This window comes from Polyodon spathula, chromosome 21, assembly GCF_017654505.1.
Source record: "Polyodon spathula isolate WHYD16114869_AA chromosome 21, ASM1765450v1, whole genome shotgun sequence".
NCBI classification, from domain to species: Eukaryota; Metazoa; Chordata; class Actinopteri; order Acipenseriformes; family Polyodontidae; genus Polyodon; species Polyodon spathula.
This window is the reverse complement of record NC_054554.1, coordinates 21,915,677-21,930,633: the sequence shown is the minus strand read 5'-3', so window position 1 is coordinate 21,930,633 and position 14,957 is coordinate 21,915,677. Positions and strand designations below refer to the sequence as shown.

The 14,957-nt window shown below is 37.1% G+C and overlaps 1 protein-coding gene across 4 annotated transcripts in view; it reads left to right on the top strand.

Annotated features, from left to right (window-relative positions):
* Positions 1 to 14,957, top strand: part of LOC121296624 (ATP-binding cassette sub-family C member 3-like) — a 104,262-nt gene that overhangs the window by 62,553 nt on the left and 26,752 nt on the right. For 3 of the 4 annotated variants that reach the window (XM_041222365.1, XM_041222367.1, XM_041222368.1), the window contains exons 12-19: positions 2,549 to 2,752; positions 3,361 to 3,507; positions 5,481 to 5,568; positions 7,014 to 7,080; positions 9,226 to 9,352; positions 11,339 to 11,515; positions 12,458 to 12,625; positions 14,400 to 14,580. In XM_041222365.1, the coding sequence (XP_041078299.1) occupies positions 2,549 to 2,752; positions 3,361 to 3,507; positions 5,481 to 5,568; positions 7,014 to 7,080; positions 9,226 to 9,352; positions 11,339 to 11,515; positions 12,458 to 12,625; positions 14,400 to 14,580 (1,159 nt within the window). Of the gene's footprint in view, positions 1 to 2,548; positions 2,753 to 3,360; positions 3,508 to 5,480; positions 5,569 to 7,013; positions 7,081 to 9,225; positions 9,353 to 11,338; positions 11,516 to 12,457; positions 12,626 to 14,399; positions 14,581 to 14,618; position 14,957 lie in introns of those variants that run through there. The other variant, XM_041222371.1, reaches the window with a different exon arrangement.

Below are 14,957 nucleotides of genomic sequence, written 5' to 3'. Positions count from 1 at the left end.
ATAGAATACATTTAGACGGTTTCCCAGATGTCGTGTGTTAAAAGTTCTTTCTCACACGGCAGGCAATATCAGAATTATACGAGGAGCTTTGAGCCCAAATTGGAATCTACTGCCCGGCAATCGCATGCAATATCTTTTGAGGCTAAGGTTTTATCAGCAAGTTTAATAGAGGTTACAGTTATGCATTTTCTGTAATTTTACAGCATTTTTTGTAACCGTGTATGTTATTTCCTATTAGAATTATTATAATTATAAAGAGTCATACACCAAAATACTACACATTCCTACTTAAGAATACGTTATTCTGTTAATGTTGAAAATGAGAGAATTCATATTATTAAATAAAGAGGCTACATTAAGATGCCCAGTGTGTCATTATGTTAACCATATAAACAAATGTTCTATGTTTATACGGTTAACATACTATTATAAAGGGCATTTAAGAAAATAGTAAGCTGTATGCTTCATTGAAATGTTCATATTTATGTATTGAGACATCTGGAACCTGGAACCTGTATTGACTCCAAATAAACTTGTACAGGTTGGTGTCAAAAGCATATCTTTTTCTTTTGTATTAATATATCAAAAGCAATAATTATAACAACTTGTGAATTTATGAAATACAATAAACTTCTAAAATAATATAATAATTTAATTTTAAACATACCTGATCTCCTTTTTTCCCCATTCGTGTTTATGTAATGAGAACTCATATACTAATATATTATCAATCACTTCAAATAATTACTGCATTCTGGATGAACAGATGTTTATAATTAGCAAACAGATTACAATTTCCTTTTAGTGTAATTATTGACGGCATGTTACGTTTGAAACCCGGTATTTGCTTGTCTGTATTTATAACATGCAATAAAAAAAAAAAAAAAAAACATAACACCATTGCTATATTTTAAAAGTATCGCTCTTTAATTTTTAGTAAAACAACACATTGCAAACATATAACAAACATGTTTCTTAATTCAAGGTACATGATGACTATGCCAACCACGTCACAAATACCACATGCAATCATTCGTAATAATGTACTGGAGAATGACCCATATGCCTCCACCCAATATATAAATATGAATTTAGGTTATGCACAAATGTTTTTAATAAAGCATGAGACAAAACACATTAAAAGTTACATTTAAGAACAGTGCTGTAAGTTTTGCTCAGTTCTTGCAGGCAGCAAAGCGCTATACCCACACATTACAAGGTTGAACAAGGCTGGTGATTGCAAACTGCTGATGTGCACCAGCCAAGTACAGCTTAATTTTAAGAGTTTATTAACCCTCAGAGCGTATATTAAACACAGGAAATTCACACGTTTATAGACAGTTTCAATGATTTCTTTACCATTTAAATGGGAAGCATAAGTAACAGGTTGTATAATGAAAAGGAACAAAAGCTGGTGAAACAGTAAGAGATTGTGCCATTTATCTGGAACAGTGTGTACACTGCCCCACACAAGGTGTGTGCTTATCAGAAAAAGCCTAAGTGTTCCAGTAGTGTGTTATTATGTGTTCTGTGACACTAACTTATAGCATGTCACTTTTAACAAAAGTAAATGGTTTTAGAACCAGTTTCAATTGGTTTGATTATGGTTTGTATATAGCCTGAAAGCAGCTTATTAAGCAGAAACAATTTATGCGAAAACAAAATTTGTTATCTGTCCCGAGGTCACAGCTGCACTCTGAGTTATGTAAAGCCAGTCACTCCCACATGGGTCTGTTTTAGGCCACATGCCAAGCTAAAGAGCTACAAGCTCAGGAAAATACACAGGCAAAAATCGTTAAACTTTCATGCTTTCCATGTTCATAGTTGATTGGACTTTTATTTCCAGAGGGAGTTTAATAATTATCCAGGGGTTGTCCACCACCCAAGCAGATTTTCTTGCCAATGCTAATTCTTCAGTTTTTCTACAATATTTATTTCCAGATGATGTCTCTCCGTGATTGGCCAAGTTTTGTTCCTTGAGTTACAAATCTAATTTTATAGTTATTAATAATCTCTTCAATTAAAAGCAGTTCAGCTGTAGCAGCATGTATGTTTCATGGCAGTTCTTGAAAGCTGGGCCAAGAAAAAACTGCCCGGACAGGGGACAACAACAACACAGATTACCTTGAAAATAGTTTAAAACTGATTCTATAGTTTAGATCTGCGTTCAACTATTGTTTTTGTATATGTTGTATGTTAGTATGTTGTCCTACTGTATGCATAAGTAGGTAATTTTAGTTCAGAGTTTATTATTATTAATTAGCCATTTAGCAGACACATTTATCAAAAGTGACTTACGGAAACTAGGGGGTGAACTATGCCTCAGCAACTTCTACAGAATTGCTTACAGTAGGACCTCGGCTTTACATCTCACAGTTAATTTCATAGAGTCTGTATACCACAAATAATTCAGTACAATTTTCTTTATTACATTTCTAGACCATGGCGTCCTAATAAACATTTTCCATCTTTCACATACCACATTTGAAAATGACATCTGTTCTTAGCTAGTGGATATTCAATTTTTGTTTTCTCTTCCTTTTTTAAGGTGGAACAGATGCAGTACAAAGACGCCCGTATCAAACTGATGAACGAGATTCTCAATGGCATCAAGGTCTTAAAGCTGTATGCCTGGGAGAAGTCCTTTAAGGAGAAGGTCCAGCAGATCCGAGAGAACGAGCTGAAAGTGCTGAGGAAATCTGCCTATCTTGGGGCCGTGTCTATTTTTGCCTGGACCAGCGCCCCATTCCTGGTACCTTCTCACTTAGGGTTACAATAGGGGTTAGGGCTTTGCCTGTCAAGTTGAAGCATTCAATTGTTATTTTTTTATATTTAAGAAGGTTGTTATAATTACTACAATATCATCTAAATAGTTGTTCTCTTTCAATTCGAAAATAGCCATCAACTAATGGGTATTGCCGTCAGGTGATAGGATTATGCTGAACTTAATATAAAAGCTGCCTTTAGACTTCCGTAGCTCTGACATCAGTGCCCCGCCCCATCGTAAATTAGGTTTATTAAAGAGTGGAGGAAATGCTTTGGAAATATGGCCCACAGACCCCCATTTAACATTAATCAAGATCATCCATAATTATTAAACACTCATTAGTGTGGAATATAGAAATACTAAAGAAATGTAACCCATTCAATGACTGTTTTGACTAGAAGTGTTTTCCTTCAAATACTTGTCATTTAATTTATTAAGTTTCTTTTAACATTAATCAAGGATTTTCTAATCATTTGGGCTAATCATGGTTAGGAAAGCCTTTTGTGTACTTTTAAATTAGATATAAAAATTAATTCACCTGAAAACCCTGCCCAAATGCGTTTGACATTCATTAATATTTATTTATTTTTTAGGTTGCCTTGACAACATTTGCTGTATACGTGACAGTGGACGAGAAAAATGTACTCGATGCCCAGAAGGCCTTTGTCTCCTTGTCATTGTTCAACCTCCTGAGGTTCCCTTTGAACATGCTTCCTCAGGTCATCAGCAGTCTTGTGCAGGTAAACTGAACAGCTTTCAGGGTTAAAAGAACTGTTGTCATTTGGTCTGTTGAGTACCAGTAAACAAACGCCCAATAGTCCACTCCGTGGTATTGCTGGTTTTCTAACTGGAAGCCAGTCAGTTGGTGGGATAATTGTATTTGTTGCTAAAAAGGATACACTGCCATTTACTTATCAGAAGAACTACATAAACCACAGAGAATTTGGGACAAACATTTGTACTAATCTCTTACCATGGAACTGCAATGTTGGTTGTCATACCATTCTACCAAAGGCTCCCACTAGTGTAGCTGTCATAATGTCACTGTTGTCTCTTCATACAGTGTGCCATTGTAGTGTCACTGTCTTGGAAGCTCTGTAAGGGTCACTTGTTTTCGTAGATTTTTCTATTGCAAATTTGAAACAAATGTTCAAGTTACATTTGTTTTTTGTTAATTTGTCTGGCTCTGCTGAAATGGTTCTTTTTTTCTCACAAGAAAACACAGTGCAAAACATCAAGCATCTTCTTATCTCTCATAAGCACACCATCATTCTCACAAATCTCAGGTCTTTATCTCTAATAAGCACACCATCATTCTCACAAATCTCAAGTTTTCTTTCTCTTATATTGTTTTTCAGACTTTTATCCAGCCACAGAGTTAAAATTTGATGGAAAAACTTATTTTTCGCTTCCGGTGTTACAGGTAATAGTTTCCCACCTGACCCAGTTGGGACCCTATTAGCTGTAATGCAGGAAGTGAAAACACATGTGGAAGGAAAAATTTGGTTTCTTGTCAAAGTTTTTTTTTCACTGTTTCTGTGAATTAAACTGTTGTTAGAGAAGTCAGTTTGCACATTTTCTTGAATATCAAACTATAGTTAGCAGGACCCATTCTCATAAGCACAGATTTCATGAACCATTGTGATCTTCTGCAATGCTGTGAGGGAAATAACCATAGCATTAACACCATGCCCACTGGTGCAGAATATCAACTGCAGCATCCCTGTAAATCTCTGCAGTGGTCTAGCTGCAACCAAACCATGTGACCTACAGATTTTTGCATCACCTAGAATTTTAGATCTTTTTACATCATGTAATCAAAGAAACTACAAAATGGTAATGCATATATCTACCGGAAATCATAATAGTAGTACAGTACTTCATGTTTGTTAAGTATATGGAAAACTACAAAGCAATTTGTAATTCAATATGTTATCGTAACACTACACTATGTAACACAATTTTTGTTCCTGGGTAGTAAGTGTTATTTCCTAATTGCTTATGCCTCAAAAGTACAGAAAATGGCTATTATTCCCCACAAACTTTGCTTTTGTGACCAGGACAGTGATATTTCAAAATATCATTATTTCCAATGGGAAAACGGGCAAATGTGTGTCTTTTCGTTCACATAAAGTCAGAAAAAAACAACATATGAATCCAAATTAACATGTATTTATACTAAAGTAATACAAAAATGACTACAAAAGATTTAGAAGTGAGCAGTTTTTCGAGATTTATGATTATACTGTATTTACTGTATTTAGTTGATGCAAAACTTTTGGCCATAGTTGTAGTGTTGCATTTCTAATTCTGCAATGTCAGTTTCATTGTTAACTTCAATGGTTACTAATTACACAGTGAACTGGATACTACACACGACAAGAGCTTTATAATTTACTTTCAGGTTACTAAGCCTATACTGATAACAATTACACTTGAGCTGTTTCGGTTGTAACGTTCTGAGATGTATTAAACACAGTGAGAGGGAATCTTGTGAATCAAAGCTGTACAATGCAATGCCTTCCCTCTTTGTCTGTGGAACATATCCCTTCATCCTGTTATGGCAAGCACTGCCAATCAGAAGGGCAGTGGCCCAGGGCTTGCTATAAGGGCATGTGCACTGGGAAATTTCTTTCAGCTTTTATTGTACACACACCAAGAGAAAATGATTCAACTAATTAAGAAAATAACCATAATTTCTCTTTTGCTTCAGGCTAGCGTCTCCCTGAAGCGCATTCAGAGTTTCCTGAGCCACGATGAGTTAGACCCTGACAGTGTTGACAAAAACAATATAGCCTCAGGTAGGCACTTATTCAATTAATTCAATTTGTTTGATTTTAGTTCCCTTAACTGTTTTATTTCTATAGTTAAATACACTTTTATTGTCAAGAGACCTGTTGGGATATCTTTTGACATAAGTTAAAGAGTAATTGCTTTTTTTTCATTTTCCTTACTATTTTATAATTTTTCTCTAAATCTGCCTTAACATGGCTTTGAGCTAAAGGTCAGGGACTGAACAGCCTTCCATTCAAATGACAATTTATGTGACCTTTCAACTCTACCAACCCCACTCTCATTCTATATAAAAGTACATTTTATAACAATACTATTATTCTACACACTACAAGGTTGTTGTCAATCTCTCTCTCTCTCTCTCTCTCTGTCAGTTTCCTGTAATAAAGTGACCTGTTCACATACCGATAATACTGTATGGCATTCCTACTTAATATAAGGGATAGGTTAAGTTCAGAATATCTGTTTGGTGTTGTTTTTTATGTCACTTATGAGACATTATGTAAACATTGAATGCTTTTTAAAAAACAAATTTTTGCTTGGTCATTATGACTTGCACTTGTGTAACTTTAACAAACATACTCTTGCCAGCTCTCAGAAGTACACATGACAACGTATGCATGCTTAGGGGTACTGTTTGAGGTGAAGCCAAGTGCAGGGTGCCGTTGCTGTGACGTCAGGCCAGATGTAGGAAGCAAAACACACAAAGGCAGTACTGCAGTTGAAAAGTAAAATAACAGGTTTAACAGAAAAAACTTGGCTCACCAAGCGAAATAAAAGCAAACACAAACTCAGGTGAGGCTTCACTGATCCTATATTAGTTTTGTTTTTAAATTTCTCTCTCCTTTCGCTCTTGCTGTCACTCTGCCGTTCCTCTGAACACCCACACCCCGAGTGCAGAGAGCTGCAGGTTTATATAACAGATTAATCACCTAATTAATTCGGGAGATGGCCACCTTTTGCACAAGTTTTTTAATAGTGGATGGGGCTACGCCGTCAAAACAATAACAAAACACAGAGCACTTCGCCATCATATATACAAATACACATAACAATAATTAAATCATAATAAACAAAACTTGCAGCTTTCGCCGTCATTTATGTACATAAGTAATAAATAAACAAACACAAAATAACACAAGGGCGGAGGGGGAGACCCCGTTCTAAACATAAACAACTGTACAGGGCTCCTTGCCCTGTTACACAGTCTTATTTAAACACCCTGGAGTTTGTTACTGCTCTTAAAAATGGCACTCCTCCCAAAGTGAATTGGTTGTCAAGTGAGTATTTCTGAAAGTTCCAAGCCGTGCTTGTATAGTGACTTATCTGCACACGTTGAAACACTTGTTTCCCATTTTATAATGGCTACTTTTTCTGCAGTTGATTTTTCAACACAGGCATGCTGTATATACCTGAACAGGTTCTGAATGTCATGTTCCATTCTGTTTTCCAGGCTGTGTCGTCACTATAATGAATGGAAAATTCAGTTGGGCAAAATCCGACCCTGCAACTCTCCACAGGTGTGTGTGTGCAGCACATGGCTGCTAATCTTGATATCTAGCCATAATAGTTAGTAATGCTTAGCCAATTAGGTCATTCGAGCTCAACTGGACCAAAGGAATTTTGCTTCTTGCATCAGTAATTTGCATCAGTGGGGGCTCCCGAGTGGGCAATTTCAATTTACATGTAGTTTTCTTTTAGGGCAGTGTTCCCCAGTAAAATATTTTGGGGGCACATATAAATATTATAACCCCATAATCCCTAAACATTAAAAATGGAATAGGTTTTTAACTTGCCCTTATGTGTTTGAACTTCGGAAACAAGTGAACTTGCTTGTTCTGATAACATGGCTTGTAGGATGTGGTTGTGGTGTGCAGGCAATGCTGCAGGCGATTATTATCGCAGTCTGTCATGCTGCTTGTTGTTTGAGTTCATTTCCGAAAAGCTAGCTTTGCACACACATGTGCTACCAAACATGGACAGTCCCTTAAAAGCACAGGATACCAGTGTGTGATATTTTTCTTGCTGTACTGTTAAACCACAATTCAGCCACGGAACATGTCGAATGTATTGTGTGCATGTCAGCTTGAAGTTCCAAAAGTTCAGAGTCTGACGAGGCAGTTATCGCCCCTTTTTGTGTGAGTTCAGTAGAGGTGGCTCTCACAGATATGACAAAAGGATTTTGCAAAAAATTGAACACCTTCCAATTGCAAAAGTCACTAAAATCGAGCCTCAAACCTCTCCCTCAATTGGTCAATCATGTTGGTCACAAATTTATCAGGTCTGTAGTGATCCTTTAGCTCAGGTCTGTCATGGTGATGCACGCAAGTTTTGGAAAATGGTGTGTGAACTCTGCACTTTGCAAGTTGCTGATCAGAAGTCCCACTTTGCTTTGGAAGGAAAACTCAGACTGAAGTATGTCATTCCCCATCTTACATTTTCCTTGCAGGGAGAGAGTCAGGGTGTTTAAATGTCCAGTTATATCTGTAAGAAAGGCAAGTTTTAATATCCAGTCAGGGTCAGAAAACCTTGCTTTGTTTTTGCTTTGCTCAATTAGAAATTGCTGAATTACTGGAAGCAAAGGCAAAAAATGCACACGTCCACGAGACAACCAACGAATCTCACTGTGCAGAATGATATCACTATACTCCACATCATAGTGACTAAAAAACTTGTGGAAGATGCAGTGATTTAAGGCTCATACACACAGGTAGTTTACTGTATTTACAATAAGATCCATGGCCTGAGACAGTTCCCCTTGTATATTTGCAACCAGAGCATCTTGGTGAATTATGCAATGATATGAAACAATTTAACCAACACCTTTGGCACTTCTGAGCGTTTTTACATCAAGCTTCTCGCAGTGTAAATTAGTATTTCAGTGCATTTCAGTATTTTGTCTTTGTTTGGAAAGTTAGCATAAAGAATTTTAGCAGATTCAATTAAGCACTCCTTTACAATTTCCAAATCAGTCAAGTCCTTATGTGCAAGTAAAGTCCATATAATTAAAAAGACGCTTCAGTAACTACTGATTCCTGCTCGGTTGCTTGAGTTAATAACTGCTCCTGGTAATTCAGGGAAGCTTGTTGGGGACTCACTTGTTGCACTCTGACTGGGAGCAGTCTTGTGGCTTCAGTTGAAAGCTGTGCATCCTCAGTTTCATCTACTGCTCGTTTTTTACAAATTAAAAAATGCTCTTATTTCAAACTACAGTAGATCCAACTACCACTCCTGTACTGTAATGTGAGAGCAGCTGTGTTGAGCAACAACCAATAAGAAAAGTAGGCTTATGATTTCGATTTTTTGATTGGCTGAATAACTAAAAAAGTAGACCGGTTAACCAATTAAAGTGACTGGTGAAAAGGGAATTAAAAAAAAAGTTATATAAATAAAGATGTACAAAACACAAAGTGCAAGTGATACAGCATGGAGGGTAGGGGAGGCACCCCTGGGGTATCCGAGGGACACTTTTGGCCCGCGGGACATAATGAGGAACACTACTTCAAAATTCAGCTGACCAGATTAATATTGAAACATGGGAGAGTATATTTACATGTTTCTGTCCATTTCTGCATCCAGCAAAAGGTATTTTATAATGATATTGTATTTTGTGCTTGCATCATTGTGCGGGCCTGTCATGCCTTTTGTTGCGTTGTGTTTCACAGTATCAATGTGATGGTGCCTCATGGGTCTCTGCTGGCTGTGGTTGGGAATGTGGGCTGTGGGAAGTCCTCTCTGGTCTCTGCTCTCCTGGGAGAAATGGAGAAGCTGGAAGGGGAGATTGCAATCAGGGTGAGTTACTCCTGCATTCAAACCAGCAATGGTTGGAATGATCATCCTTGTATAAAACACGTCTACAATGCTCTAATTTTCTGTGAGGAAAGCATGAAGCAACAGTCACATTACAACATGCCACATGCAGTCATACCTAGCATTGTTTTGATGCTTCTGTGACCGGCTGGCGAGTGGATAGAGGCCTAGAGACAGACTGCAGTTCAAAAAAATAATACTTTTATTATAAATAAGCACAAAATAAAAGGGCACAAGGGCAAAAACAAAGGGATTTAAACACAAATAGAAAGAGACAAAACAAGACTTACAAAAATAAAGGTTTCCAGGCTGGCGATGCCTTCACTGGATCAGGAAAAAAAAAAAAACACAAAACCAAAAACAGCAAGCACAAACACCAGCTTGCTTCCTCAACTCCCTCCTCTCTCTAATGGGAAGCTGAGGACTCCTTTTATTTCAGGTGGCTGGGTACTGATTGATCGTTAATTACTCTAATCAACCCCAGCTGATTTTAACTGAAAATAAATGTCAGTGAATTTCATCCTTTATGAATTGTAGATCAATGTGTGCTGTAATTAATTTGAAATAAATACAAAATCACTACAAATACCAAATCAAGTCAGCTTTTTATTTTTTGTATTTATATGAGCCTCAGCACAATAGTATTAAAATGCAGTACTGAATAGTTTTATATCCATGCTAAATTATTTGCAAAATGGGGGTGTGGAAGGGTGTGGGTATTCACTGACACGGGAGACAGAAAGGTGTATTTGGAAACACCACACAGGTTTCCAGTTTTGTTTTCTAGGTGCAATGATTTATTTTAGCCCACAGAGCCTCTCTCCCACCTATCCATATCACTACCATGACTGACAAGTGAATATTGTAAGGCTGCTGCCCTTTTCCTGCAGCATTATGAATGCACCAGAAGAGTCAGAGCAGATCTCCCCTGTTACAAGGGGATACATTTTTAGCCTCTTTGAAGAAGAATTTATAGGACTGAACTAGACTATACTTTGGGGTACAACAGGATAAATGAAGTTGAAATAAACCATCAAAAAAAGTTTCAGCGTTACAAAATAACCCTAACTTGATATGGAGTTTATATGCATCTGTGATAGGATGGATGTGTCTGGTGATGTCAGGCCAGAAAGAGGAAGCAAAACACACACAGGCACAGAAAATAAAAAGGTGAACAAAAATAATCACAAACACAAATAATATAAATATAGGTCAGGTTGCACGATAGCCTTTATTGTACCTATAGATTACTATTAAATCCTTTTTCGTTCCTTCTCTCGCTCTCCCATTCTCCACTTCTGAACACCCATCCAGAACATTGAGAGCCGCAGGCTTTTTATACCGTGGCTGAAGGGTTTGACTAGCTAGTAATTATTCTATTACCCCTCGGCCACAATCTGCAAGAGTTTATTAAATTACTCCTGGCGGAGGATTAGCTGCTGCCTCAACTTTTCCAGAACACGTCTAAAATAAAAACAAACAGTAACAAAACAAAACGTGGCTACGCTGTCATATTTACAATACAAAAATACACACAGTTTTCGCCGTCATTTAAATAAATAATAAACCATAATACAAAATTACAAAATAACACAGGGGCAGAGAGGGAGATCCCGTTCTAAAAATAAACAAACAACTAAATGTACAGAGTTTCTCACCCTGTTACCGTATATTTTTAAGGAACCTGTCTTATAAATATTAAAGTCAGTACAAAATGTATTTAACTTGCATTCACTCTCAAAAACTGTGCAAAAATATATTAATAATTCATCTGATTATGAATTTCTATTTCACCTACTGTATCCTGTTACTGTTGCTATAACAACCACTCAAGGGACCAACTGAAAAACATCTTTTTAAATTTCAGGTTATTTGTATTTAACATGAAAAACATATTTTTAAAGTTCAGGTTACTGTATTTGTATTTAACATGAAAAACATCTTTCATTTTGTATTGATTTTTTTCAGGGTTCAGTGGCCTATGTGTCACAGCAGGCCTGGATTCAGAACGCCACTCTGAGAGACAACATCCTGTTCGGAAAGCCTTACAATGCAGAGAAGTACAGAGGCATCCTGGAAGCCTGCGCCCTTCTCACAGACCTGGAAATGTTACCAGGGGGGGACCAGACTGAAATAGGAGAGAAGGTAAAACCTGTGAAATCAGGGAAGCAGTGCACTCTACGTCGCACGGTTTTAGCTAGAAATCCCCCTATGAGAAGACTTGGTATGGACGTTCCTTGGCAAATGTTTCATTTCAGCACTAAAACACTGATCATGGTACTGTGCAACTACTATAAGGCCTTAATTAGATATTATTCTTATTTTAAACAGTGTAAATATCTAATTTACAAATTGATTTACACAATTTCCCTTTTCAATGTTTCCCTTTATTCTGTTTTGCTATTTTAAAGGTAAATGTTCTATTTGAACTTTTTGTGCTCGTCTACTGTGTGGTAGTACCCTGCAGTGCAGATTTCTGAACTGTGACATTTGTGATGTTTCTAATATGTTCAAATACATATGTTCAAATTTAATTCCTGGTGACTATCTTTCACATTGTTGATCTGGTGAACCTGGCGTTGGTTCCTTCTTTTTCATTGTACTTTGCCTTTAATGCTTTATTCAAGTCTTTGCCTGTGCCTTCATGCGATTTCAGCTTTATTTTCAGTACTTTATATATTTAATATCCGACATGCCTTGCCTTAGATATTATCATATTTCTTCAGTTTAGTTTAAATATGTTGTTTTTTGACTTTGTATATGTTGTAATTAACAGCGCAGCCCTCCTGTGTGCTGTTAATATATATATATATATATATATATATATATATATGTGTGTGTGTGTGTGTGTGTGTGTGTGTATCAAACTAACCCATAATTACAATGTAGTAGCATAGTAATTACATGTTAGTTACACCTGGTTTTGTAGTTACAATGCAACAGCTTAAGTTTCAGTAAATACTTCCCAATAATTGTGTTAATAAGGTTGTTTTTGTGTGCAGTTGTTTCTGTTGTACATTAAGATGGTGTTGCTTGTATTTTGTAGCTGTATATTCACATGGTGTGTGCGGTTTGTATTCTCATCAGGGCATTAACCTGTCCGGGGGTCAGAAGCAGCGTGTCAGCATTGCCAGGGCTCTCTACAGTGAAGCAGACGTCTATTTGCTCGACGACCCTCTGTCTGCGGTGGATGCACATGTAGCAAAACATATCTTTGATAATGTCATTGGTCCAGAGGGGTTACTTAAAGACAAAGTAAGTGCTCAAAAAAAACTTCATTGGATTAGCTAATGAGGTCTCAAAGATATTGCTATCTTCATACAGGGTTTCCAGCTCATTACTGTTATAGTGTTTTACCAGCAAATACATCTGTACACATGTAGTGGCACCCAAAATATATTTACAATGTAAATGGGTGCAAGTCTCGTTTATGCTACCGTACCAAAATTGTACACTGTATACAATACTATTACCCTAGTGTAGTGTGCAGGTGCTATTTAATGCAGAACTTGGTATATCATTTCTTACAGTGGAACACGAATATTTGTAATAGTGTGCACCTTTTTCTGTGAACATCATGGTACAGTGCAGTCAGTTTATAAGACTCAATTATATAAGAATCAACTGCATATAGTGATCAAAACCAATGTAAAATACTCTGCTTGTACAAATCAAGCTATCCGCTTATAAGAATCATTTTGGGGCAAACTGACTTTATGTAATACTGTACTTGATCAAGTGCAAGGACGTGTATAGCCAATAAAAGCTGTTTTTGAATTTGAATTTGATTACATCTCACGTGATTAGGCACGTACGCAGTGTGGATAGAGCAATGATGCAGGAAACACTGCATTGTTTGTAATCAAACAGTGACTGCGCGACTGCATTGTGCAGGTATTTTTTTGTTCTCTTAGTGAAAATGTGTTTCAATAAAGTGAATACATATTCACTGAATACATACCGAGTACAGCAGTGTTATTGCATGATGTACATGTAGATTGCAGTGTTTGCATCTCCGTTTAATGAAAAACTGAGATTTGCATCGCAACAGAAAATAAGTCATAGATTTTTAAATGCAATGGTAGTCCTGACAGTAAAATACTGTACTGTAATGTCATTTTAATTCAATGGCCATTACACATAAGATTGCACGGCAGTTAAACTAGGCAACCTCACAAGACAATTGCTTCAAGTATACTGTAGTAAAATAGGATTCTGCAGCCTTGAGTAAACATAACTATGATCATATAACAAGCTGCTTACCCACGAGGACTTGTTTTGAGATATTGTCCTCAGTGACTGAGCACCACTGACATCTGTATACTGTATTTAAACTTCTGATGGCACGCTTTTGCTAATTGTAATGCAACAGAGTGTAAATGATCAGGCTGAAGTCTCTGTTTACAGTTTTAAGCTGGTGTTGGTTTTATTTTTCTTACACTGCGATGGTGAAACAACCACTAATAAAACAAACTGAATAAACCTAGCTCTCAGCTGGAGCACTGCTAACAGTACTTTGTGTGGAACAAACACTAGATCTCTTACTCGAGTTTTGGTTTCTTTTTGTTACTTCTGCTTCCTTTCTCCTCTCTACCCCCATCATAAAACTATCGGCTAAGCCATTTCTGTCAAGGTGTCATTAACTTTAACAGGCAGTTAACCAATTGACTATTATCCATAATTCGTTAAGGAAAGCAGCTGTAGATTTTTCATGGGCGTGCATACATGCGGGAACTCGTGACATCTAGTGGTCAACCCTACACTGCAGCCAGGGAACAAGCTCTTATTCTCATACTAAGTTTGATTCTGCACCACAGTAATCATATCGGTCCGCTTTTAAGACTCATCCGCTTAGAAGAATCAAAACACCCAGGACAGATGTGATTCTTATAAATGGATTACACTGTGTTTGGTATACACAAATGTTACAGTTTTGGATACTGGACTGGCTTTGGCTTGTTCGAGCTAGTTTCCAGTGCTGGTCACTGGCTGCTGTGTACTTGACTTTCTTCCTCTTCATTTTAAACAGACTAGAATCCTGGTGACACACAGCATCACCTTCCTGCCGCAGGTAGACAATATTGTGGTGCTAGTGGATGGGACTGTGTCCGAGATGGGGTCCTACCAGGAGCTGCTGACACAGAATGGTGCCTTTGCAGAATTCCTCCGAAATTATGCGCTCGAAGACGTTGAGGAAGACGAGGCTATAGGTACATCTCTTGTTTCTTATTTTTTACTATTTTAATCTTAAATCTGTTTAGGGGGTATGTTAAAAGATGCATGACCTATATTGTTTTTATCTCATGCACCTTATGAAAGTGAACACACTTTTCAGTACAAATAGGGGATTAAATGTACAATGATTTCTTGTTTGGCTTTAGCATATTCTGCAAGCTTTGAAGAACTTTGGTTTCCATCCTATGGGATCAGTAGCCCCTTTTTCGCACATTGCAATTCATAATTTGCACAACATTGTCAGAGTATGGTGAAAACTGGAAGATATGTGGAGGATGATATACAAATGAAACTGTCTGGCAGACACTCTGTGATACTGTTTGGTCTCCGTACTGTTCAGGTATAAAGAGGG